Source organism: Lolium perenne, chromosome 5, assembly GCF_019359855.2.
Source record: "Lolium perenne isolate Kyuss_39 chromosome 5, Kyuss_2.0, whole genome shotgun sequence".
Classification (NCBI taxonomy): domain Eukaryota; kingdom Viridiplantae; phylum Streptophyta; class Magnoliopsida; order Poales; family Poaceae; genus Lolium; species Lolium perenne.
In genome coordinates, this window is record NC_067248.2 from 141,182,915 (window position 1) to 141,206,288 (window position 23,374).

The following is a 23,374-nucleotide window of genomic DNA, read 5'->3' on the forward strand; positions in this document are numbered from 1 at the left end:
ACCAGACCGGACGACCATGGCGATTAAGGTATTAGTGACAAATTATTCACGAACAAGCACTGCCAAGTACAAAGCGAAGTCGAAACACAAGTGGGTAAAACCTCTACATGGACTTGTTAAGGTCAATGTGGACCCATCTTTCTCAGCAGAAACACTTGCAAGAAGAACGGGGGTTGTTATTCGGGATGAATGTGGACAATTTATAGCGGCGGCTACATGGTTCCTACCCCATGTGAGCAGTGCATGCTCGGCGGAAACCATAGCAATCCGAAACGGTCTTTATCTTGATAGTAACCAGGGATGCAACAAGATTGTGGTTGAATCAGATTGTGCAGATGTCATAGAAGGGGTGCAGAATGCGGGACTTCATATGGGGCAAGATGTTGCAATTATTGCGCAGTGCCACCAGTTGGCATTGGAGTTCGGGATGACGATGTTCCAGCACTGCCATAGAGAGGTTAATGAATGGCGAAGACTGCATTTAGCTTGAGAACTTCGGCCGTGTGGGATGATAATGCACCTGACTTTATTTCCTCTTATATTGTAAATGACCCTACTGTTATTTGATGAATAAAGTCTTTTCCCGTAAAAAAATACTAGAAGAAAAATTCAAAAGTATAGTATGTGTATTGATTAAATCACAAGCGTTGGATCAATCAAAGATAAAGGTGGCGATCGTACTTCTAAAATCCGCAAGTACCAGGAAGGGGATCCACTCCAATAGCCGCGGCAAACTCCCGACCACCGCTCACCGCCCACCGCGCCTGCGCCTCTCTCTAGATCGGAGTGCCGCACAGACCGCGCGACCATGGCGGCCACGGCCAACGCCTCCTGCCTCCCGGCCTCTCAGCGCCTCCCGGCCAGCGGCGCCGGCGTCCGGACCAGGGCGAGGCCGGCAATGGCCGCCGTTGGGTGCGCTCCCGGACGCGGCGGGGTTCGCCGGAGGAGCGTGTTTCCTCTCATGTGCCGCTCCTCCTCGGCTGCGGCCGAAACCGGGGGGAGCGGGAGGATGGAGGACTACAACACCGCCATGAAGCGTATGATGCGGAACCCATACGAGTACCACCACGACCTTGGTACGAAAGTTTGCTGGCCATATGATTATTTTTATTGGTATAATTGGTTGGCCATATGAAACTATGAATTGTGCGTGTTTATTTGATTTACGGAAGAAAGTTCAGTTAGAGAAATGTGGGTATTTATTGGACTCCTATCTGTGAGAAAATGTTGAAAGACTCTCGAGCACTAATTGGACTTGGAACATTGGTGGCCCAATATGTTTTGGGATGTAGCAATTTGTGTATGGTTGGTTTGCATTTTCAGTGTTTGTTGGATCCTCCTAGATGAAATGAACCAAACCTGTTCTTGGTTATGTTTGAATAAAGGTACAAATAAAAAAATTGTCCTCTTGGCCAATGAATTCATGGTTATAGTAAACCTACATTTGTGTGAGCTAATGTTAGAATGGAAATTTGGGTCCAGCCCATTTGTTAGGCTTTATGACCCACAAGTTATAACTTTATAAGTAGTTGCTGGATCAATGCTCTTTCTGGTTCTGTAGATCAGCATATGGTTAAAAATATTTGTTGGGATGCGCCTTATCATTTCTTGGTTAAATGACGGCTTAGTATTAAATCATCATCATCATCATGCCATGGAAGTCTTAAAAAATTAATTTGAGCATTCTCGGTATGTTTCAGTGATTACAGGTTTATGTTGGGTAACAGAAACTTCCCTTTTGACCATATCATTGACTAATCATTTACATAAATGTCATACAAGACATAGCAAGGAGACAGGACCTAGGCATGTCGTTTTCTGGGTTGGGTGGTGAGTGGTGACAATAACTGGTTTTCCATTGATTTCTTCGTTTACTGATCTGAGTGTATTAGTCTCAATTGGTCCATTCATGGCAAGAGAACAGATAAGGAAGATAGGATGAAAAATTACCATCTTGAAGGCTTTGTAATTAGCATTTTTTTCTTTCATTAGCATTTTTCTGTTTATATGGTTTATATCTGTTGCCCTAAGAATAGCATGACCTTTCTACTTTTGTGGCTTTAAGTATACATATTTGGCAAGGCAATCTTTTATCTTCCATTCTCAACTTTGGATTTATGACATGCTCTCCTTTATGTTCCATTTTCAGATATGGATTTAGGATCTGTTTGATCTAATAAAAAAAAAAACAGTGGCATTGTGGTCATGTTAGGAAAAATGTGCTATTCTGTTTGGATGTGTGTTGTAACCTCATGCGCCAATTCAGAATAACTCAAATATATGTCAAGTAGAAAAGTCTACAGGGGACAACTTTATTTACAAGTAGATATTGGCCCGTCATTCTGCTGAGTCTATTTGGTTGCTTTCGCTTGTCTTATTATCATTTCAAAAAATGCTGGACAAAATGTAATAATTATTTGGAGCCAAAGAGAACTATCACTCTTTTACATTGATGAGTTAATTATTAAACACCTTAGGTATGAATTATGCTGTCATAAGCGATAGCTTGATTGTTGGCTCGCAACCTCAGAAGCCCGAAGATATTGATCACTTAAAAGATGAGGAAAACGTAGCCTACATTCTTTGTCTACAGCAGGACAAGGACATCGACTATTGGGGAATTGATTTCCAAGCTGTTGTCACTAGGTGCAGAGAACTTGGCATTCAGCATATGAGAAGACCGGTGAGTTTCTTACTTACCCACTGACTAAGTGTCATGTGTTTTGCCTTCTTCTTAATTTCCAACTTAAAAAAATACTGGCACTCTTCATTCTATTCACATTTCAGTTTTTACGTCCTAATATTTCGCATTTCCGTAGACTCATTCTCTGATCCCTGTAGTAAATCTGTGGCGAGGAGTAAATTGATGATAGAAGAGTGAAATTGTGTTTTAACTGTTGTCAGTCCATTGTTGGCTTTCACAAGGAACTTCATGGTTCGATTAAAATGATCAAATTAAAGATTAATCATAGCACATCCATATTTTCTTTTTATTATGACACCAGATTAATTAAGCTAAACATTTAGCAAGAATGATATGTAGTATGTAGAGTCTGAATTGTATTGTGCAATCTCTGAAAGTCAACCAAAAATAGAAAAGGTCGACAACAAGTAATCTCGAAGAAACCTAGCTGCAAACTATAAGCAAACTGCGAGCTAAGGATGTTTTTGCAGAGGAAAACAGACGATTATTACAATTCCTTGCTTGCAGGCAGTAGACTTCGATCCAGATTCATTGAGGAAACAATTGCCCAAAGCAGTTTCAGCACTAGAATGGGCTATATCACAAGGCAAAGGCCGAGTTTATATCCATTGCACTGCTGGACTTGGAAGAGCACCTGCGGTTGCAATTTCTTACATGTTCTGGTTCGAGAATATGGATGTAAGCTCACTAAATCTAATCATATACATATGGTAGCTAGAAATCACGAAGTCATTTTTCTGTATAGGTACAGTACATTTAAACCATGATCAAGCTTTACTACTATTACTATTCATTTGTTTCAGCTTAACACGGCTTATAACAAGCTAACCTCCATAAGACCTTGTGGACCCAGTAAGAAAGCTATCCGTTCTGCGACCTATGACCTAGCAAAGAGTGATCCAAATAAAGAGGCTTTTGAGACCCTGCCAGAGCATGCTTTCGAGGGAGTATCAGTTTCGGAGAGGAAGTTAATACAGGACCGTGTTCGTGCTCTCTACAAGGCATGAGAAGGAAAAAGAAAAACATCACGATAGGTGAAGTGTTCTTGATTGTCCATTATCAACCACGAGCCCTCCTCTGATGTTCTTTTGATTGTGCAGCTGAACAGGGGACGAGGTAGGACTGGACTGGATTGGTACTAGATTCGGTAGTTAAGAGGTTTGACCCAAGCTATCATTGAGAATAAAGCGTATGCGCATCTTTGTCGGTTGTATAATAAGGAAATAAAGTGGCCTGAACAGATAGTAGCTACTACGCGTGATGAACTTGATTGCAGGTTACCGCTTCTTTTTTTGTCAGAGATCATATAAGGGGATTGACGATCCATGTATTAATAAACCTGTCATATACCTATCTGGTATGGGAATATCAGTTCGTATTTAGCTATTGTTAGCAACATGTTAAAGTTATTACACTACGTCCGAGTATATATCGTATTGTTGCCAAATGTGATGTGTATACTCATCTTGGTTGATGCCGTAAAGTTTCTCGTGTTAGAATCACAATACAGTTCAGTTTCTTCTGTGTTCGCATGAAAGTTTACTGATTACTTCCTTTGATGCAGTTAACCTGTTTTGTGTACCATTTGGTTTTCTCTCTAGTCAGCTTGATCACGCCCTTGTGCTTGAAAGATTAAGAACACTTGAATACAATCTGGTCTCTTATATATATAGTTCTCAATGAAAAAGAACATCGCTTACATCGCGCGTGATGCACTGACCAATCTAGGTCAGCTGTATGGGTAAGTTGGTTACTAGTTTATGAAGCACAGATACAGCCTATATTTTTTTCGTAGCTGCATCTGAATTCAAGACCTCAGCGCATCATCTGCCAACAGGCATAAATTTACTCGATATAGTTAACTGTATCTGAATCTCTCCGATCCCGTTGGCATCAATCAAGGTGTCGATGCTGCATGAAACACACGAAGAAAACATCAGAGAGCAAGCTTAATCACAACTAATGTGCAGGTCATAATTCGGCTACTCACTCCGACCCAAATTAATTGACGCAGCTTAGGAGTGCACATGTACTAGACACAGTATATAGCTAATTTAGGCCCGGGGGGAGTAACAAAATCAAACAAAATGAAATGTTGAGAAAAGAAAATTTTAATTGCCTGTTGAAGATGGTGTCATCCAGGAGTCAGGGATACGCGAGACCACCGGTGGGGTTGGCTGCCCAGCTACAAAATCAACGTGAAATTCAAACCAAAGTCAAATTCAGATAAAATCAAAACTTGAATGAAATCGTGTGTCATGGGTTGCATGGATCATGGATGGATGCATAAGGAAAGAGAGTAATGTGGGTCACGTACTGAAGCAGATGAAGAGGACTTGAGGCGGGAGGACGACGCCGCAGGAGATGGGGAGGTACATCATGCGGACGGGGTCGATGGGCTTGGGGAGCATGCGGTTGACGTCGCCGAGGATGACCGGGCACAGGCACCGCAGCGACCGGTCGTCCACCGCCGCCGTGCTGTTGAGGAACATGCCCAGCCCGTTGCAGCACTCGCTCTGCGGCGTCGGCGTGTCCGGCTCGCTCCCAGTCAGGAACGACGCGCACGTCATAAGCCCGGCCAGCGGCGTCACGCAGTCCGACGGCGACGACGACACGCCGCCGTTGCCTGGCTGCTGCAGGCCAGGGAACCCGGGCAGCGGTGGCTGCGTAGTCGCCCCGCCGCTGCCGCACGGCGCCGGGGTAGCGGGCGATGACTGCAATGGCGGTGGCGAGAAAGGCTTGAAGCGAGGCGCCGGTGGCGACGTCGGCCTGCCTCCGGCTCCTGCTCCGGCTCCACCTCCGCCTCCGGGCATCCCTGGGAAGCCGCCGGGGTTGCGCTGCCTGACGCCCGGGAACCCTGGGAACCGGAGCTCGTCGGCGTCGGCCCCGTCGCTAGTGATCCTCGCCGCCTCCGATGACCGCCCCGCCACCACCATGGCGGCCACCACCATCACGACCAGCGCGCGCTTCGACGACGCCATCGATCGCCCTCCTGGCAAGTATCGATCGACCACAGGGAGCAAGATCGATGGAGCAACACTGGCTAGCTGCCTCTGTATGATGGCATGAGTAGTCCGTGGATCATCTCGATTTATAGGTCTAGTACTAGGCCTGTGTAGCTCAGTGATTATTATACCAAACTATAGAAGTGATTAGCACAAAGATCATGCGTGCGGCATTGCTCTACTTTATGGTCCGATCTTGGGGCACCAAACGAGGTGTCTTTAGGTGGACGTTCAAGAAACAAAGGCATTATGAAAACGGAAGCAGGTTCATCAGCTTGGAGACATGTATGCATAATGTATATATGAATAACACTTGCTCCTCATCATTTTGGAGTTTGCAAAAATAGCAAGACTTCTCTCCTCACAAGTCAGTTGACCCGAAGCTCTTTACGCACCAGAGAGATGTCATACCCAAAGGTCACACCGATAATGGCCCATTCGGCTTTATTGGAGAAAGGTCTGTGGTCCAGTACAGGGAAAGTGCATCGAAGGATTGAATCGTCTCAGAGCTTCCCGTCCCCTTCTCTGGTTCCTCACCTCCTTTTCTTGTTCCCACCTCCTTGCTTTTGCTGATTTCTCACCCCAAACTCTCTTGTATCTCTCAATTTGTATCTGAATATTGCTACTGATCTTAGTGCTCGTCACTTCCTTGCATTGGGTCGTGACAATTTTGGTATCAGAGCCAACAAAATCCACAAAAAAATCTCCACCCCACTTCCAGCTTACCAACTGTTCGACGAAATGTCCATGAGTATGTTCCACCTACACATGTGCTCGTTGATTGAGCTGAAGCAGACAGGGACGGTGGTCGAGTACACGGCGGCCTTCTGGGAGCATCTTCACCGTGTGCTGGATCTCAACTCCAACCTCACCATCAAGTCCTTCATCCACCAATATGTCGACGGCTTGCGTGAGGATATTCAAGCAGTTGTGCGGTTGCGGTCTCCTTCCAGCATCACCAGTGCATCGGTTCTTGCTCGGATAAGGGAGGAAGAAATCGGGAAGGATACAATGAAGGGTGCCGACAAGCTGGGCATCAGCGATGGCCACATGCCTACAGAGATCCTCGCTGAAGTCTTCCCCGAGCCCGCTGCTCCATGCAGAGCAGGACAGAGCGTCAGCACCATTGACGTGAGCTACCGTTCTGTTCCGACGCCGACCACATACTCGATGGAGTGCCTGGGCAGTGATGCCACCGTCGATGTCTTGCCCAAGATCATTGCCTCAGCAGAGAGCGATGAGGACCTTGACACCGTCAGTGTTTCTGCAGTGACACCCTCCACATGCTCAACAGGTGGCCTGGCACATGGCCGCGAGGTCGACAGCCTCGCGGCAGTGTCCCTAGTCCTCTGGACGGCGACTCCATCCTCCAAAGATCATGCAAAGGCCACACCAACCGAGTCGCAGCGGCCATTTTCCGTCCATGGACTGGACACCATGGTATCGACAAGGTGTTCGACAAGATGCTTCGACGACGACATTGCCGTGCTGACACTCACGTTCAAGCTGGATGTGAATCCAAGTAACATGCAACAAGGGCAAACTGTCAGGCCCTGGCCATGGCCTTCGTTTGTCGACAGGCACCGAAGCACAGCTCGTGGAAGCATCATCAAGACACTACTGTGTGCCTCCAAAACTTCGAGTGGGGCTTTGGTTCTCTGTTCAACCTTGCCGCTGCTCACTTCCGGAATTGAGGTGTCACCAAAGTTCTCATATGGGAGCAGACATACATGCCCCATTGGGAACCGTTTGCAAGTAATGAGTAATCTCTCAAACTCTTGTAGTGCTATCCTTGTCAATACTATGTGCATCTCTAGTGTTATATGGAGTTTGGATGGTGTGCTCTCGAGGCTTCAAAATTATTGGTCAGATATTCAAGGTCTGCAGCTAGCCAGCGCTATTTGTCATAGATCCTCATGTAGTACTCTATGTGGTTCACACAACAACCTGGCAATGACTTCATGGGGTGGCTTTGTTTGTGAGTTCAGTCCGGAGGATATCAGTACTAGTCTAGCATGCATGAAAGATACAGGAGACCCTCATGTGTGGAGGCAGAGTCAATGCTGCAGGACAAGGGAATTATCTAGTGCAGCTGCCAGTATAGATTTAATGACTTGGTTATTTTGTATAGGGAAAACCTCTAGCTGTCTGAGGGTACCGAGCCTGCTTAGAAGTGCGAGGAAGTTACCTGTTGCAAGAGAGACATACTGTAGGACTGAGGAGTCTGATAACATGACAATTAGTATTGCTGAAATTCGGTCTTATTCTTGGGCATTATCTGCAGTTGGTGAGCCACAAAGGTGTTTGCAATATGAGCTGCTACGACTGCATATGTTTTTCGATGGAACGACGAAATTGCAGAGATTACTACTAGTCGCAATAAGCAAGAGTGCTAGTGGTTATACCATGACAAGAGAATGGAAAGCACAATATTTATTTTGCGCAATTCTTCTGGACGTTGTGAATAAGGGTGAACTTTGCTGTTTCTTGAGAACATCTGAGCAAGAGGAGAAGCTTAATTCTATCTCTGCAGCGGGCGAACATCTTATGAGACTATCCTATGTAGAACTCAGACCTTGGCCTTATTCCTTATTGCACTTCATTGAGGCCTGCAGTTTCTGGCTGCGTATAAAGATATTTCTTGTCAAGGGAAGGCCAACTTCAGTGGAGTTCCCTACTACCAACATGGCGCCTCTACCGAGAGACACAACTGAGCTGCGAACTTGGCCACGTGTACAGTGCATTATACCAATATGTGCTGGAAATTGCCGGTTCAATTATTGGCTAATTTTGCTACTGTTCAGTGATATTAGTCCACTTGAAGCTTTGGCTGGCTCCCACAATACTGGACCTCTTGTGTTAAACAAGCTATTTGGGCTAGCGGCTGGAAATGGTGCACTAATCTCGAAGTACTTAATTAGCAGTTTCTGTTGTGTGCCACTTCAAGTTGAGGCCCTAATTGAGGTTACTCTTCTATGGTCATTTTCCATTTGCTTTAATGGCAGCCAGAGAATTCTTCGTTTTCATTGCCTTAAACCTATGGTTCTGGTTTCAAGCGAGTGGTTGTCCTGGTTAATTGCTCCTGTTGTGACCTGCTCCCTTGGTCATGGATCCGAAATTCATTTTGCAGCACAGTGGGATCCAGGAATCATGAACCTTGTTTGTCGGGCATCACTCCAAATTCCAGATGCATTGCACAAACCTTGTGCCTGTACCGCCCCCACAAAGAATGGTGTCTGTCATTATTGGGACTATATGGTTGATGCCAGTGTTGCTACTAGTCTGAGAGTAGGTTCATACATACAGATGTTTGGGATCATATTTGAGATCATGGATACATGGCCTTCACCAGAATTTCTTTGGGGAACACTTCTTGATTGGGACCTGATGCTTCTGGGCAGTACTCATCACGACTGGATTTTCGAAGGTTCCTCCCTTGGATATGACGGTGCTTGTGATAATCGAGGTTATGCTGTTGTTGTTATTGAATGTTGGTCTTCATTTCTTGCTCTACAAGTGCAAACACCATGTGGTTCTGCTATTCCTTGTTACCTCATCACCGGCTCGAGGGCAAGCCGTATTTTAAGGGGGCGAGAATGTCATACCCCAAAGGTCACACCGATAATGGCCCATTCGGCTTTATTGGAGAAAGGTCTGTGGTCCGTGGGCTTGGCCCAGTTACACGATGAAGTGAATCAGCGGTTATATAGGAGGAGACCAGTACAGGGAAAGGGCATCGAAGGATTGAATCGTCTCAGAGCTTCCCGTCCCCTTCTCTGGTTCCTCACCTCCTTTTCTTGTTCCCACCTCCTTTCTTTTGCTGATTTCTCACCCCAAACTCTCTTGTATCTCTCAATTTGTATCTGAATATTGCTACTGATCTTAGTGCTCGTCACTTCCTTGCATTGGGTCGTGACAAGAGAAGAAATAGATAATAATAATTTCAGTAACCAAAGAAAATATTAACATATAAAAACATACACTTTTGGTTGACCAAAATAGGATGGGAAAATGAAATGCAAGTAAATAATGAACAAATATTCATTATCATAAAAATCACTTTCACATCACAAAAAGACATGCACATTTTGAAAATGTTTAGGTAATTTTTTTATGTGCAACCGTAAAATCCAAAATAAATTATTAGTAGTATACAAATATATTTTGCCTATTTAAGTAAATCGGTTGCACAATACAAGAACATACGTTGCGTCATTTACTTTTTGTGGAAAATTAAAAAACCAATATGAATTATCAAAACATATTTAGTACTATGACAGAAATATTTTGCAAATTTTAGTTCACGAGTTGCACATTACAAAAACAAAATTTTAGTAGTGTATATTTAAATGCAAGAGAACACTTTAAAAGTATATGTGGAACAACAAGAAATAGTTGTACATTAAAAATGTATGATTATTTTAGATTAAAAAGTGCAACTGCAGAGAAAAAAATGACTAAATAAAGAAAACCGACTGAAGAAATAAAGTTCCAGTTCATTGATCTGGAGCAAAACCAGAGTAGTGAAGATATTTATGCAAGTCTTATTTCGAACCAAAGCTGAACATGTACCACGACTCACATTTTACTTTGTGAGTGCTAGAATTAATCATGTCTTTGGGCTTCAGTACAATTATAATCATGTTTTTGCGCTTTACATTTATAATGTTGAATCCCACACTCCTTTATCTACTCCAATGTGTCCGTTCTTCGGCAGAGGTCTCCAGTCTTTCCCTCTTTTTCTGTTCTTTTATTCCGGGTTTTGTACTTTCGTAGTGCTTGCCTGCAGTTGATATACCGCTGTTTGAAGGGAGGATTGCGGATCTGCGCTGGCGTATTCGGTGTTAGATTGGTTATAGTTTACTATCTGCTGGCGTTTGGTATGCTCATGTTCGTGGGGTCGATTGATGAATTGAGGTAGTATTTGCCTCCACGAGGAGTATCATCAAGAAACAAGGCGCGCAGCAGCTCATCGACGCCGCCACCACACCATCCATACACGACGGCGCCAGCGCAACCTGGTAATCATAAAAGCTACGACCATCTTGTCGCCAAAGATTCCCACGAAAATGATTCAGTGAAGTTTGCAAGGATAAATATATCTGACTGCATCCCTAGCTCCGTATGTAAATTAAAATTCACTGAACAGAAGGTATGAAATCTGTTGGTTTTTTTACATATTGTCGCACGAATGCATATGCACGGTAACGTGACAGAGTGTTGCATTATCTCTTGGTACAATGGCACAAAAGAAGAGAACCAACATTCATCCCACATATGTACAACAATCACTTGATCGCCCTGTTTTCACCATGCCTACACACGGCTACAGGTGGTGTGTCGCTGACTTCAGACATCGCTCCGCAAGCCCCCATCCAAGAACGATCCGACCATCGCCTTTTTGCTGGCGTCGCAGGCTTGCATAAGCGTGCATACATCGTTCTTCTCAAGGAATTTCTCGCCGTTGACCAGGATGAGGGGGGCATATTCCAGAACCATTCTCTTGCACTACAAACAGGTAATAGCGAAACATGTCAGTCTTGCTTACAACCTTATATTTTATCAAGGACAACGTCTCCTAGTATAAAGCATCGAACGATAAGGATCACTTAAAACTTTCAAGCGGTTTATTACTGAGAGGACATAAGGCCCACAAATTGCATGGTAGTGTACGAAACCTGTAAGACTCGTAGAGTATAAGTGACAGCTAGACAATAAGTGACAAATAGCTTACCTGCTGGACATGGCCTTGAACCTTGTCACACTCCTTGATTAGAAGTTGAATTATCTCAAACTGCATACATCAGAAGGAAGACAGAAAGGGTTAGCTCAGGCCAGTGACTTTGTCAATGAAGCAAATTAACTACCTGTGCATCAGGATCTTTCATTTTGGAGAGAACTTCATCGATGAGATGGTGGCACAATGTGCAAGTGCTTTCGCTTTTCTCAACAGAAAGAAAAGTTACATCCTTGCAGAGGCCATGTTGTTTGCAGAAGTCATCTGGCTTGATCTCGCTAACCTTGGCAAAGAGAAGATTTGTGTAGGAGTCCACCATCTCAACACACTGCAGAGACACAAAGATCATGGAAACAAAAGGTCACATATACTATAGCCGTTTGGACCACCTTTCAGCATGGCTTGTAACCTTGTGGTAAGGCATGATAGAAGTGCTTACCTTCTGTTCTAAGGAGAATGTCTGAGAACAAGCACCGTGAAGGATCTCCATGATATCATCTTGTGTTTGTTTCTCACTTAGATAACTTACAGCTTTATTTAAGATGTTCTCACAAGTTGAGCATACTGGGTGGCCCCTAGTAGCAGGAACAGGAATTTTGCTAGACATAATTTGCTCCTTGTCGATTGGGAGAATATCTGGAACCTCAATCATTTCAAGATCAATAGAACCTGAGAAAAATCAATCAAATATTCTCATCAATATTTTCACCAAAGATATTGCAAGAGGAGCATTTTCCTAAGGTTAAAATGTTGCAATGGCAACGTTATGTAGAATATGCTGGTTCTATTGCTTTTCCTGTATATTCCGCCTATGCCATAAATTATGGACATGAACTAATATTGTATAAAACATATAAAACAGAATAGAACACACGGCAGAAGTGAATGATGTTAACAGTGAAGCTGGCTATTCTTAGCTTACTATGTCCAGAATCTTAGAAGGTATGGACTCATGGTAATGCATGATTCATAAAGCAAAAATACGGCACAATCTAAGCGGTTTGGCCCCCACAGATGGGCAATACGACAAGCCTGTCATGCTCAAGTAACTAGCACGCAAAGATGAGGAACATGACACCTAAACTTCGATTTCAATTCCATTCCCAAGTTAAATTGTATAGCATACTCTCATCAGGTGCTCATACATATAAACTTAAGGATTTAACTACTGCACATGGAGCAATGTTTTGCATCAAAAGAACTTGCAGAAAAACTTGAATTCGTTCTGCAATTTGCATACAGGGGTCACTGGTTTTGATATTCAGATTAATTAAACAGAAAATGATTTAGAAGCAAAGAAAGGCCGTTCAGAGAGACACAGTACCATAATCTCGGAGAATCCTCTTGTGTTGCGGTTGCGGCACAGCTCCCGAGCCAGTGGCTAGCAAGAGGATGGTGAGAAGGAAGAAGGGCGCTCCCAATCCCAGACCCATCGTTGGACGGTTCCCCTCGTTGACCTACCATGGAATCGAATCAATCATACTGCAGAGCAATCCAAACAACAAATTTTGATCCAGGGAAACACCAGGAAAGTAAGGGGCAAATAATAGGTCTCTAAGAAAGATCCCAAATTCAGAAATCGCAAAAGCAGAGGGCGACAGATCGACCAAGAAATCGCTCGATGGGTAAAGCGATCGAACAAATCGACCGAACAAAAGCGACGGGACGAGGAGGCAGGCCACGGAAAGTAGCAGTACAGCAACAAACGAATCGAAAGATTGAAGGGGGGGATAAATCCAAGTCGCCTGCAGCAAGCGGAATTTCACCAAGATTGGGAAAGCAGTAAGGGGAACCAGAATCCTCTCAAAGAAAGAAGTAAGGTGAATCAGAAAATTCACCTTCCGAAATCGAGAAACGGGCTGTCGTCGGAAGCCGCGGGTGTGATTCAGTGACTGTTCTGGCTCGATTCAGAAATCTCGTCGTGTAGTTATGGAGCGATGATTGCTGTCTCCTTGTGGTAGTCGGTCGTCCGTTGCGTCGAGGATATGGACTCGTGCAGGAGAGCAGGAAATACGAGGCAGCTAAGTAAACAGTACTCGCCTAATCTAGTTATCTGAGTAAGTGACGGATTGTGATTTGTTGCATTGTATTTAGTTCGCATATTCTACGTTTTCACGGATTATATTTTGTTTTATGGTAGAGGAATATGCTGATGAATAGTATAAGAACTCAAATCAAAAAACAAGTACTTGCTCCTTTCACTTATCTCAGTGTCAAATTGAAATTGGTAAATGCTCGCATTAGGGCCCTCCAACGGGCGACGCAAACGGTCGCCCTGCTTCAGCGGGGCGACACGGTGACACAAACCTGGTCCAAATATGCGTCAGATTCGCGGACGCTCCGCGGCCACGGTCACGCCGACTGTACTCCTTTTTTACCTGGTCCAGCAAGTCAGGGACAGCGAAATCGACCACTTCAATTTGCTTCTTTTTCCCCTTCTTTACTGCCCTAGTGCGACGCCACCACCCCAACCCCACCCGCCGCCGTCCCACCGCAGCGTCGCAGTACTCGCCGTCGGCTCCGTTGTCGCCGCGCGGGAGAGCAGGATCGTACTCGGGGTTGGCTCCGGCGCATACCTGCCGGCTGTTTTGGGGCCAAACGTTGTTGGTTGCGCTGCCCTTCCGCGCCGCCCACTACCTGTTCGGTCAATTACGTCGGTAGGTTTCTTGTCCTGTTTTCGGCGCTACTGTGCGCGGCCATTGATCCACAGTTCATACCCACACAGATGGACATTTGGCATATGGTGGAGAAGTTCCGCACAGAGATCATTGACTCTTCTTCCGACGAGGAGTCCGATCAGTCAACGCAGACATTGGCAACTACTGCGACCTCCATGATCCACGAGTTCACCTCAAACCCGGGGCCGGTGCACCGGGGCTCTGTCAAGGGATGCTCCAAAAACCTGCCGCGCAACAGAGTGGAAGGGGCTCTGTCAAGATTGCCATGTTCGGACAATATTACTGTAGGGAGCCAAATGTTGAGGATACAAGGCGGCTGACAAGGGATTAACTTATCAATGCCTACGAGTTGTAGACTAGGATTTAATTGGAAGTAGAGGGCAAGTAGATCTCGAGGGTTTCAGCCGAAAAGTACTCGACGATTAAGAAACTAGGGTTACGTGAAACAATGAGTCGATCCTTTCTTTGTCCCTCGACTCCCCTTATATAGGAGGCGGAGCCGAGGGATTCGTGATACACAAGTTACAGAGTCCGGGAGGATTTCTGAACCGTCCCGTAACAATTACAAGTTGATATTCCTAATACAATTCTATCTTTTCTAAATACTAATTGGGCTTCCGAGCTTCATATTCTTTGACTCGTGGACCTTAAGTAAACCCCGGGTACCATCTTCGGCAGGCCCATTGGGGATGCCTATGTCAGTAGCCCCCGAGATTTTGCTTGAATCGAAGAATCAGGGAAAATCTCCAACTTTATAATCATCAAACAATCTTTTCAAACCATCATACATCTTTAGATAGACATTCATATATTGTACAGCGATAATGGTAATTGGGGCTAGTTCATCTGACGGATCAGGTACTAGTTAACTGCTCTAGTGGTAATCCGCAAAAACCTACTTCAAGATCACGTCCCTGGACATGATCTCGGGATACTGGTGTTAACTCGACATGCGCCGCTTAAGGTCTTACCATTTGTCTAGTTCCAGTTATATTTTATCGGGTACCTAACGCGTCCGTTAGGATTTTTCTTCGTATCTGTTGATACGGAAAAAAGTAGCAAACCGACGTTAGAGACGGTGCCACGACGCTCAGAACGGATCTGGTGTCTTACCTTCGCAGAGTTTTGCGGCATTCAGAGATTATTCGCGGCCTTGGCGCTCTGAAAATATATTGTCGAGTGCTTTTTCGGCTGTTGGAATAGCACATTTTATTGAGTCAACGGATGACTTATCTTGTCTTCCCGATGGGAGTATATGGAGAGTTATTTGTATAACTCGAAATATGCTCATTATACTTTTTATAATGTCATCGGGCACGCGAACAGCGTTCCCGATGGGAGTAGCCCCCGAGGCTACAACCAAGGACTTGTACTTGGTTCTAGGCTCATCATTTCAACATCTTTTGTCGCTATATTATCATCTTGCCGAGTTCTTCTATCTTTATCGGGTGCGCGACCAGCGCTCCCGATGGGAGTAGCCCCCGAGGCTATGGACAAATGCTTGCATTTGATCATAGGCTCTCGCCATTTCTATTTTGCCATACCTAAAATTTTCCTTTTTCAAAAGTAGCCCCCGAGCATTTGATCAAAAACTTGTATTTGATCAAAGGCTCTCGAGTATGTCAGTAGTCCTTTACTGTCGCCAATTTCTTTAACATCACAGCCGAGATTTTCATTTGGTAAGGTGACATCAGTGCTGGCGATAGCCACGACCACTGTATCGGGGAGACGCGATTACTGTCCTTTCTCTGACCTACGGGCCCAAAATCCAGGACACGTTGACACGTTATGCTAGTGGGGAACACACGTCCTCCACTTTTTCTGGCACGCGCGCTGTAGCGCCTGTCCAATTCCATCATAGTAAAAATACTGTTTTACCCCTTAGGCCACGTGTAAATCATCAAGTCCATTCATAGATCATCCAACGGCGTGACGTTTTGACTGAACCTGCTATAAATAGCCATCGTCTTCCTCCATCAATCCCCTTCGCTGCGCCACACCTCTATTCTCTCTCGAAAGATCTCCCATTGCACCCAACACTTCCTGAGCTCAGCCATACTTTCACTTACGCCTTCGCCATTGTTGATGCCACCCCGCGCAAGACTCACCAGGCACAGCACACCGGAATCCAAGATGGCGGCGCAAGATCTGGGAACGGGGGAGTGGGAAAGATCGAAGATTTCCAATCAGGACATCAACCTGATGAAAAAACTCGGGCTGATGAAGAAGAAGGACATTCTGCGCTTCCCTAGCGAGGAGAGCTACCCGACGCCTCCTATCGGATATCGGGTTAGCTTTGTTGACCACCTTATCCACGGCCTCTCTGTTCCCATCCATGATTTCCTCCGCGGTCTTCTCTTTGTGTATGGGTTGCAGCTTCACCAGCTGACTCCCAATTCCATCCTCCATGTCTCTATTTTCATTACTCTTTGCGAATGCTTCCTCAGAGTCCATCCTAATTGGGCTCTGTGGAAACGCATCTTCTGCCTCCGCCGTAATGGCTCCCACAACATCGCCTACAACATAGGCGGTGTTGTCATTTGCGTTCGCCCTGATGTCGAATATTTTGACGTCAAATTTCCCGACTCCGTTCAAGGGTGGCGCAAAAGATGGTTGTACGTCCACGAGGAGTGCCTTGACTCAGTGGAGTATAACATTGCTCCTTTTGATGGAGGTGCCGAAATTCTTCGCCGCCGGTCCTGGGACACGGAGGCCACTGAAGAGGAGAAAACAGCGACAGAGGCGCTGATGTCCCGTATCCGCGAGCTTCAAAATACTCGTGGCAAGGAATTGTCGGGTATCCAAAGTACAGCGTATTTCCTTAGGATTAGGGTGCAGCCTCTACAGGCTCGTAAAAATCCCCTCTGGATGTATGCTGGCGAGGAAGATGTCGACCGGCTCTCCAAGGACCTTACTGTAAAGGACTTGGAGAAGCTTGTCCGAAGAATTTCGTCTCTTAGCAAGAAAGATGCTATTCCATCCTCTTGCCGCGTGGAGCCATATAGCGGCACCAATGCCCTCCCCAAGGTAAATTTTGTCGACCACTATTTTGCCTTTTCGAATTTTTTAACATTTGTCGACTACTATTTTAATGACACCCCTTATATAACTTCTTGTCGACATATTTTGTCCTTGTAGAATCATCAAGTTCTAGCTTCTCTTCCTCCCCTTCCTGAAGGCGGGGAAGTCGAAGAACGGGCTGTTGCAACGACGACAACCAGGGTACTTCTCGCCCTGAGAGTGAAATCGTGGGTTCTCACAAATCCGCGGCTTCCTCTGAAAGAGAAGTTGATTCTGAGGCTTCCGAATCTACGCGTTCCCTCCCCTCTGCTGCTTCTCCGACGAACAAACGGAAAAGGGATGAGGTCGCAGATTCCGGTGCCTCCAAAATTAACAAGTCCACTCTCGAGGAAATTTCACCCGAAGAGGAGGAAAGACCCTTCAACCCTTACGATGATGCCCTTGTTAGCTCGTGAGTTTCCATCAACTTTTTCCTTTTGCCGTTATAATTTTGCCTGTCTTTGTTTTTCATATTTTTCCTTGCTTCTATAGTGGTGACGAGGAGGAAGATCCTCCTATTGACGTGACTGCTCGAACGAGTACGTCTCGTACTTTAGTTATTTCCGAGGCCCATCCTGATGCGGACGAAACCTCGCCTCCTCAGCAAGATGTAGAGCATCCGACTCTGGTCGAGAGCCCCCGTGCCTCTTCACCAAACAGAGCTAGAGTTGAGCCGGTCAGAGAGTCTAGTCTTTTGACTGGTGGTTCTGCGACTCCTCCAATGGATGATGTAAGTCCTCCTTTCATTCATGTTTCGAACTTTGTAGCACTTTCGACTCTCCTTTGGTTTTTATTTTTTGATGTCGAACTTTTGCTTCCTATGTTGATTTTCTCTTCCGCTGTTTTCCCTTTCAGCCTTTGATGAAGGAATTTATTCGCCTTGGTACCCAATTCGTCGGGTACCGTGACGATGCAAAAAAGCTTGAAGGTATTCTTTTCTCGCCTCTTTCCATTGAGTAGATTCTCCTCTTTTATTTTGTCGTGACACTTGTTATCTTTTGCTAGATACCCTTGTGGAAGCTAACAAACGCGCTGATGCTCTTGCTCTCAAGTTAGAGCAAAGCGAAAAAGCTCGCAAGAAGGCTGAATCAGATGTCGCCGCTGTCGAAGATCTTCGGAAAAGACTTCATGACGCGGAAAATTCTTTAAGTGAGAGTCTGACTCGGCAGTCTACTCGTGAAAACGAGATCATTTCTCGATTGGAGTCGCAGAATCGGCGCTTCATTAGTAAGTACCTTATCAACTTCGATTCGTCACAAATGTTTGCTTGTCCATGCGTCTCTTAACAGCTCGAAGATTTATTTTCAGCAGGAAAGACGCACCAAGATTTTGAACTGGAAACTCCCGAGGAAGATCGCCTCTTGGATGCGTTGTCTCTCCTCGAAATTCATGGAGACGAAGTTCACCAGGGCATCGCTGATGTGAGGTCAGGGTTGTCACGGCTTTTTCCATATTTCTTCGCGAAGAAAGAAGAACCCGACACTTTTACTGCCCTGGCCAAGTGCTTCAACTCCCAAGAAGATCTTGGGCTGGGTCTTCGTCAAGAAGGTTTGAAGATTGGCGTTGAAGGAACCATTGCATTGGTTGCTGACAGCCAACAAAACGTCGATTGAGCGATGGTTGGCGATGCGAAGAAGATGGAGACGAAGAGGTGGCAGTCTTTGATTAAGGCTGCCAAGCCGAACTCGAAGATCCTCTCCTTCCTCGGATGCAAACCAACTCCTGCCCCTAGTTCATCGAAGCCGGAGGTCAAGTAGACCATCCTGTCTCTATCTTTTGCTTTGTTTTTCTTTTGATGCTGTCGCCGTAGTAGCTTTGGCGACAGCTGACCACTGGTTCACTTAGGGACCCTCTTTTGTAATACTTATGTAAGTAGCCATATGAATCAATGAAAAAGCTATTTTGCCGACTTATTGATGTCGAAATATTTTCTTTCTAGTTGGTTTTTGACAACTATACCGTGGTCCCTCGTTCTTCGGATGCATTACCAGCCACGTCCTACTCGAGGAAACCCTCTGTTGTCGAATTTACTAGAGGTTGATAACCAGAATGAGGATTTGAACGAGTTGCGACAACAACTTCAGTCGATGAAGAAGCAAACTCTCGTGATAATGGAGCAGTGTCGAAAATCTTCTGAAAGGGAGAAACTTGCTCTTCAGCAAGCTCAGGAAGCCCTAGTGTTAAAGGAAGCCGCAGTTGCTGAAGCTGCCAAAGCTACTTCCCGAGAAAATTTTATGCTTGAATTGATGACTGAGACGTGCCTGGAAATGGCAGGTATACTTCTCAAGCCTAAACTGCCTCTGTTGTTTGCTTGTTTTTTTGTCTCTAACTGGTGTGCTGTCGTCAAACAGGTCCCTTTTTGGACGCCGCTGCCGAAGGTCAACGGGTTGACACAAGATCAAATTCCCTTGTTAATCTGGATCTGGACCATGGCTCCCTTTTTTGGGCTACACCAGAGCGTACCCAACAGATCGTCAGGTTTCAAGATCGCGCGTGTCAAATTCGTGATTTCCTTGAATTTTGTACCAAAACCTTCTCCATGGTCTACAACTCCATGTTCCCTCGAAATACTCAGCCTAAGACCCTTCCTGAGCTGATGAACAAGTTTAAGGACTCGCACAAAATCCATGGTTTTGTAAAAGCTCAACTAGCAGCCGGTGCCAGATTTTCCCTTATCATGCTTCAAATCTGCCACTCAAAACTGGATATGACCAAGGTGGTTGAAACTGTCCATACCAAGCTGAGGCGACGACGGAGAGGTGTCGACAAATTGATGTGATAGTTACACCAGTGGCTGAAGAGATAATTGATGATCTTCTTCGAATGGATGCCGACTTTTTTGCAGATGGCCATTATGCCGATTTTCTGGGTGCCTCTGCCGAAGAAGACAGAATAAATATTGATGATCTGCTAGGTCACGACTAAATCTACTTCTTCGGTAGATAGCTTATCTTGTCGAAAGAGCCTGGAAATTGTTGTATCTATATTGTGATACGAATATATGTATTTTTCTTTCCCCTAGCCCCCGAGTATCTCGGTTGCTAGTGTCTTTGTTGTGTTTGCGAGGTGTTTCAAACCAAGGCAAAGATTTTTTGTAAATTTGTATGTTGTATAAGTTGTTCTTGTGTAGAATAAAACTTTGTCGGGTAGGAAAAACCCTGAACCTGTCGAATGAAAAGACGTATATCACCAATATCTTTACTATATTGCAGCACCGCGAGCCCGCCTCATTAAAGACCTTTCAGCCCCACTCGGTGCCCTAGAAGGATCTTGGTCGCAGACGTCGACTGTGGTAATTTTTTAGATCTTGCTGGTACTTGGTGACTCGTGACAATAATTCATCTCGAGCTTCGTCAAGCCGTCGACATCGTCCTCTAGTGCCTTTCTTGAAGTTTCTTCGTCATACTCCGCCACTCTCGGAGAATTGTGCTCTATTTCTATTGGCAACACTGCCTCAGCTCCGTACCAGAAAAAATGGTGTTTCATGTGTCGTTGTATTTGGTGTTGTTCGGATACTCCATAGAACACTGGGAAACTCTTCTGGCCATGCGTGTCTAGCTTTTTCCAATGGTGTGAGCAGACTTTTCTTGATGCCGTTGCAGATGATACTGTTTGCTTTCTCGACTTGCCCATTGGTTTGCGGGTGCGCAACTGATGCAAAGTGTAGTTTGATGCCTAGCTCTGCACAATAATCTTTGAATTCCTTAGATGTGAAATTGCTGCCGTTGTCTCTGACTATGCTATGAGGGACTCCAAACCGAAAAACGATGCTTTTTACGAACTTAATTGCAGATGCTGCATCCGGTGAATTTATCGGTTTTGCTTCTATCCACTTTGTGAACTTGTCGACAACTACGAGCATATACTCGTATCCTCATGGCCAGGCCTTGTGCAATTTTTCCACCATATCGAGACCCCATTGAGCAAAGGGCCATGACAATGGTATTGGCATCAATTCTGCTGCTGGGGAGTGCAGTTTTGCGGCAAACCTTTGGCACGCGTCACAAGTGCATACTATGTCCTTTGCATCCCCGATTGTTGTTAACCAATAAAACCCTGCTCCGAAAACCTTGGCTGCTATAGCTCGACTGCTTGCGTGGTGTCCGCATACTCCTTCGTGTACATCTTTCAAAATTAGCCTTCCCTCCTCGGGTGTGACACATCTTTGTAACACTCCCGAAATACTTCGTTTGTATAACTCCCCTTTGACCATAGTAAAGGCTTTAGAACGTCTAATAACTCGTCTTGCTTCAACTGGATCGTCGGTATTTCTTTTCTTAGGATGTATGCTATGTATGCTTGCATCCAAGGAATTTGTACCATCATCACTGCGTCTGGTTCCTCTTCTTCTTCCAGTGGTGCTGTTGTAGCCCCCGAGGGTTTCTCATCCTTCTCTTTTTTCTGCTGTTTCTTCAGCTTGGTGGATCTCTCGGCTATCTCCTCCCAAAACACGCCAGGTGGAATCGCGAGGCATTGTGACCCGATGTTTGTGAGAACATCGGCTTCATCGTTGCTGAGCCTGCTGATATGATTTACTTCGCACCCATCGAATAACTTCTCGAGCTCGTTATATACCTCTTTATATGCTATCATGTTATCATTGATTGCGTCGCATTGATTCATCACTTGTTGGGCCACCAACTGTGATTCGCCAAAGATTTTTAGTCGAGTTGCTCCACAAGCTCTTGCCATCTTCATCCCGTGTATGAGTGCTTCATACTCTGCTTCATTATTGGATGTGTTTCGAAATGTCATCCGCAACACATATTTCAACTTGTCGCCTTGGGGTGATACTAATATCACGCCTGCTCATGCTCCTTCTAATCTCTTGGACCCGTCAAAGTTCATAGTCCAAGTTCTCGAAAAATCTGGAGGTCCCGTGTTTTGTAGATCCATCCACTCTGCGATGAAGTCTGGCAGGATCTGCGACTTTATTGCTTTTCTTTTCTCGTATGTGATGTCCCGAGGGGAAAGTTCTATTCCCCAAAGGGAGTCACGACCCGTGGCTTCTGGATTGTTTAGTATGTTGGATAAAGGCGCTTCATTGACCACTATTATCGGGTGTGCCGAGAAATAGTGTCGTAGTTTTCTTGCGGTTGTGAACACTTCATATGCCAACTTCTGATACGGCGGGTACCTCTGTTTTGAAGGCGATAAAACTTCGCTGACGAAGTATACCGGCCGCTGCACTCCGTGGAGTTTTCCTTCTTCTTCTCTTTCGACCACCAGTACCGTGCTGACCACCTGAGGCGTGGCCGCTATATATAATAGGAGAGGCTCCTTCTCCTTAGGTGCCACCAGGATTGGTGGTGTCGAGATTGTGCGCTTGAGATCCTCGAAAGCTCTATCTTCTTCTTCGTTCCATTGAAATTTGTCGCCTTGTTTGATTAGAGCATAGAATGGCAACGCATTTTCTCCTAGCCTGGCGACGAATCTGCTTAGAGCTGCGACTCGCCCAGTTAGCTGTTGTATCTCCTTCAGTTTTGTTGGCTTCCGTATCGTTACGATGGCTTGAATTTTCTCTAGATTATCCTCAATTCCTCTTGCTGAGACTAGGAAACCAAGAAGTTCTCCCGCAGGGACGCCAAAGGAGCACTTTGTCGGGTTCAACTTGAGACAGAACTTATCGAGATTGTCGAAGGTTTTCTTCAGATCCTCGATTAAAGTTGACCCTTTCTTTGTTGTTATGACGACATCATCGATGTATACTTGTACGTTTTTGCCAATCTGTGTTGCAAGGCACTTCTGCATCATCCGCTGGTATGTTGCTCCCGCATTTTTCAAACCAAAAGGCATTGTTCTGTAGCAGAACACGCCATAAGTTGTTATAAAAGCTGTTTTGACTTCGTCATCATCTTTTACTCTAATCTGGTTATAACCAGAATATGCATCCAGGAAGGAAAGACGTTCGCAACCTGCCGTAGAGTCGATAATTCGATCGATCCTTGGGAGGGGAAAGTGATCCTTTGGACAATGTTTATTGAGATACGTGAAGTCGACGCACATGCGAAGGACCTTCGTGTTTTTCTTCGGGACCAGTACGGGGTTAGCTACCCACGTGGACTCTGTATGTAACTCTTTGATAAAGCCAGCCTCTCTGAGTCTATTGATTTCTGACAGCATGACCTTGCGGTTTGGTTCCGAAAAACGCCGCAAAGGTTGTTTTATTGGCCTCGCCACTGGATCCAAG

At 45.3% G+C, this 23,374-nt stretch overlaps 3 protein-coding genes across 3 annotated transcripts; 1 reads left to right on the forward strand and 2 right to left on the reverse strand.

Annotated features, from left to right (window-relative positions):
• The first annotated feature begins 689 nt into the window (after positions 1 to 689).
• On the forward strand, positions 690 to 4,102 carry LOC127294544 (phosphoglucan phosphatase LSF2, chloroplastic). Its single transcript, XM_051324386.2, has 5 exons — positions 690 to 1,076; positions 2,478 to 2,683; positions 3,212 to 3,382; positions 3,508 to 3,738; positions 3,805 to 4,102. Exons 1-4 carry the CDS (start codon positions 809 to 811, stop codon positions 3,709 to 3,711), a joined length of 849 nt encoding a protein of 282 aa, XP_051180346.1. The 5' UTR covers positions 690 to 808; the 3' UTR covers positions 3,712 to 3,738; positions 3,805 to 4,102.
• A 691-nt stretch (positions 4,103 to 4,793) lies between these two features.
• On the reverse strand, positions 4,794 to 5,831 carry LOC127348753 (uncharacterized). Its single transcript, XM_051374671.2, has 2 exons — positions 5,022 to 5,831; positions 4,794 to 4,889 (listed from the first exon to the last, which is right to left on the reverse strand). Exons 1-2 carry the CDS (start codon positions 5,683 to 5,685, stop codon positions 4,816 to 4,818), a joined length of 738 nt encoding a protein of 245 aa, XP_051230631.1. The 5' UTR covers positions 5,686 to 5,831; the 3' UTR covers positions 4,794 to 4,815.
• A 5,001-nt stretch (positions 5,832 to 10,832) lies between these two features.
• On the reverse strand, positions 10,833 to 13,423 carry LOC127294543 (uncharacterized). The gene is made up of 6 exons (XM_051324385.2): positions 13,285 to 13,423; positions 12,771 to 12,903; positions 11,886 to 12,115; positions 11,577 to 11,774; positions 11,444 to 11,503; positions 10,833 to 11,217 (listed from the first exon to the last, which is right to left on the reverse strand). Exons 2-6 carry the CDS (start codon positions 12,877 to 12,879, stop codon positions 11,059 to 11,061), a joined length of 756 nt encoding a protein of 251 aa, XP_051180345.1. The 5' UTR covers positions 12,880 to 12,903; positions 13,285 to 13,423; the 3' UTR covers positions 10,833 to 11,058.
• Between the last annotated feature and the right edge of the window lie 9,951 nt (positions 13,424 to 23,374).

What these genes read in the sequence shown, in the direction of transcription:
- LOC127294544 (XM_051324386.2), top strand. Translation starts at nt 809, where the DNA reads ATGGCGGCCACGGCCAACGCCTCCTGCCTCCCGGCCTCTCAGCGCCTC. An exon ending in TTCAGCATATGAGAAGACCG is followed by an intron (nt 2,684 to 3,211) that starts GTGAGTTTCTTA and finishes CCTTGCTTGCAG; the next exon opens with GCAGTAGACTTCGATCCAGA. An exon ending in TCTGGTTCGAGAATATGGAT is followed by an intron (nt 3,383 to 3,507) that starts GTAAGCTCACTA and finishes CATTTGTTTCAG; the next exon opens with CTTAACACGGCTTATAACAA.
- LOC127348753 (XM_051374671.2), bottom strand. Translation starts at nt 5,685, where the DNA reads ATGGCGTCGTCGAAGCGCGCGCTGGTCGTGATGGTGGTGGCCGCCATG. An exon ending in AGTCCTCTTCATCTGCTTCA is followed by an intron (nt 4,890 to 5,021) that starts GTACGTGACCCA and finishes TTGATTTTGTAG; the next exon opens with CTGGGCAGCCAACCCCACCG.
- LOC127294543 (XM_051324385.2), bottom strand. Translation starts at nt 12,879, where the DNA reads ATGGGTCTGGGATTGGGAGCGCCCTTCTTCCTTCTCACCATCCTCTTG. An exon ending in TGAAAGATCCTGATGCACAG is followed by an intron (nt 11,504 to 11,576) that starts GTAGTTAATTTG and finishes TGATGTATGCAG; the next exon opens with TTTGAGATAATTCAACTTCT. An exon ending in TTCAAGGCCATGTCCAGCAG is followed by an intron (nt 11,218 to 11,443) that starts GTAAGCTATTTG and finishes ACCTGTTTGTAG; the next exon opens with TGCAAGAGAATGGTTCTGGA.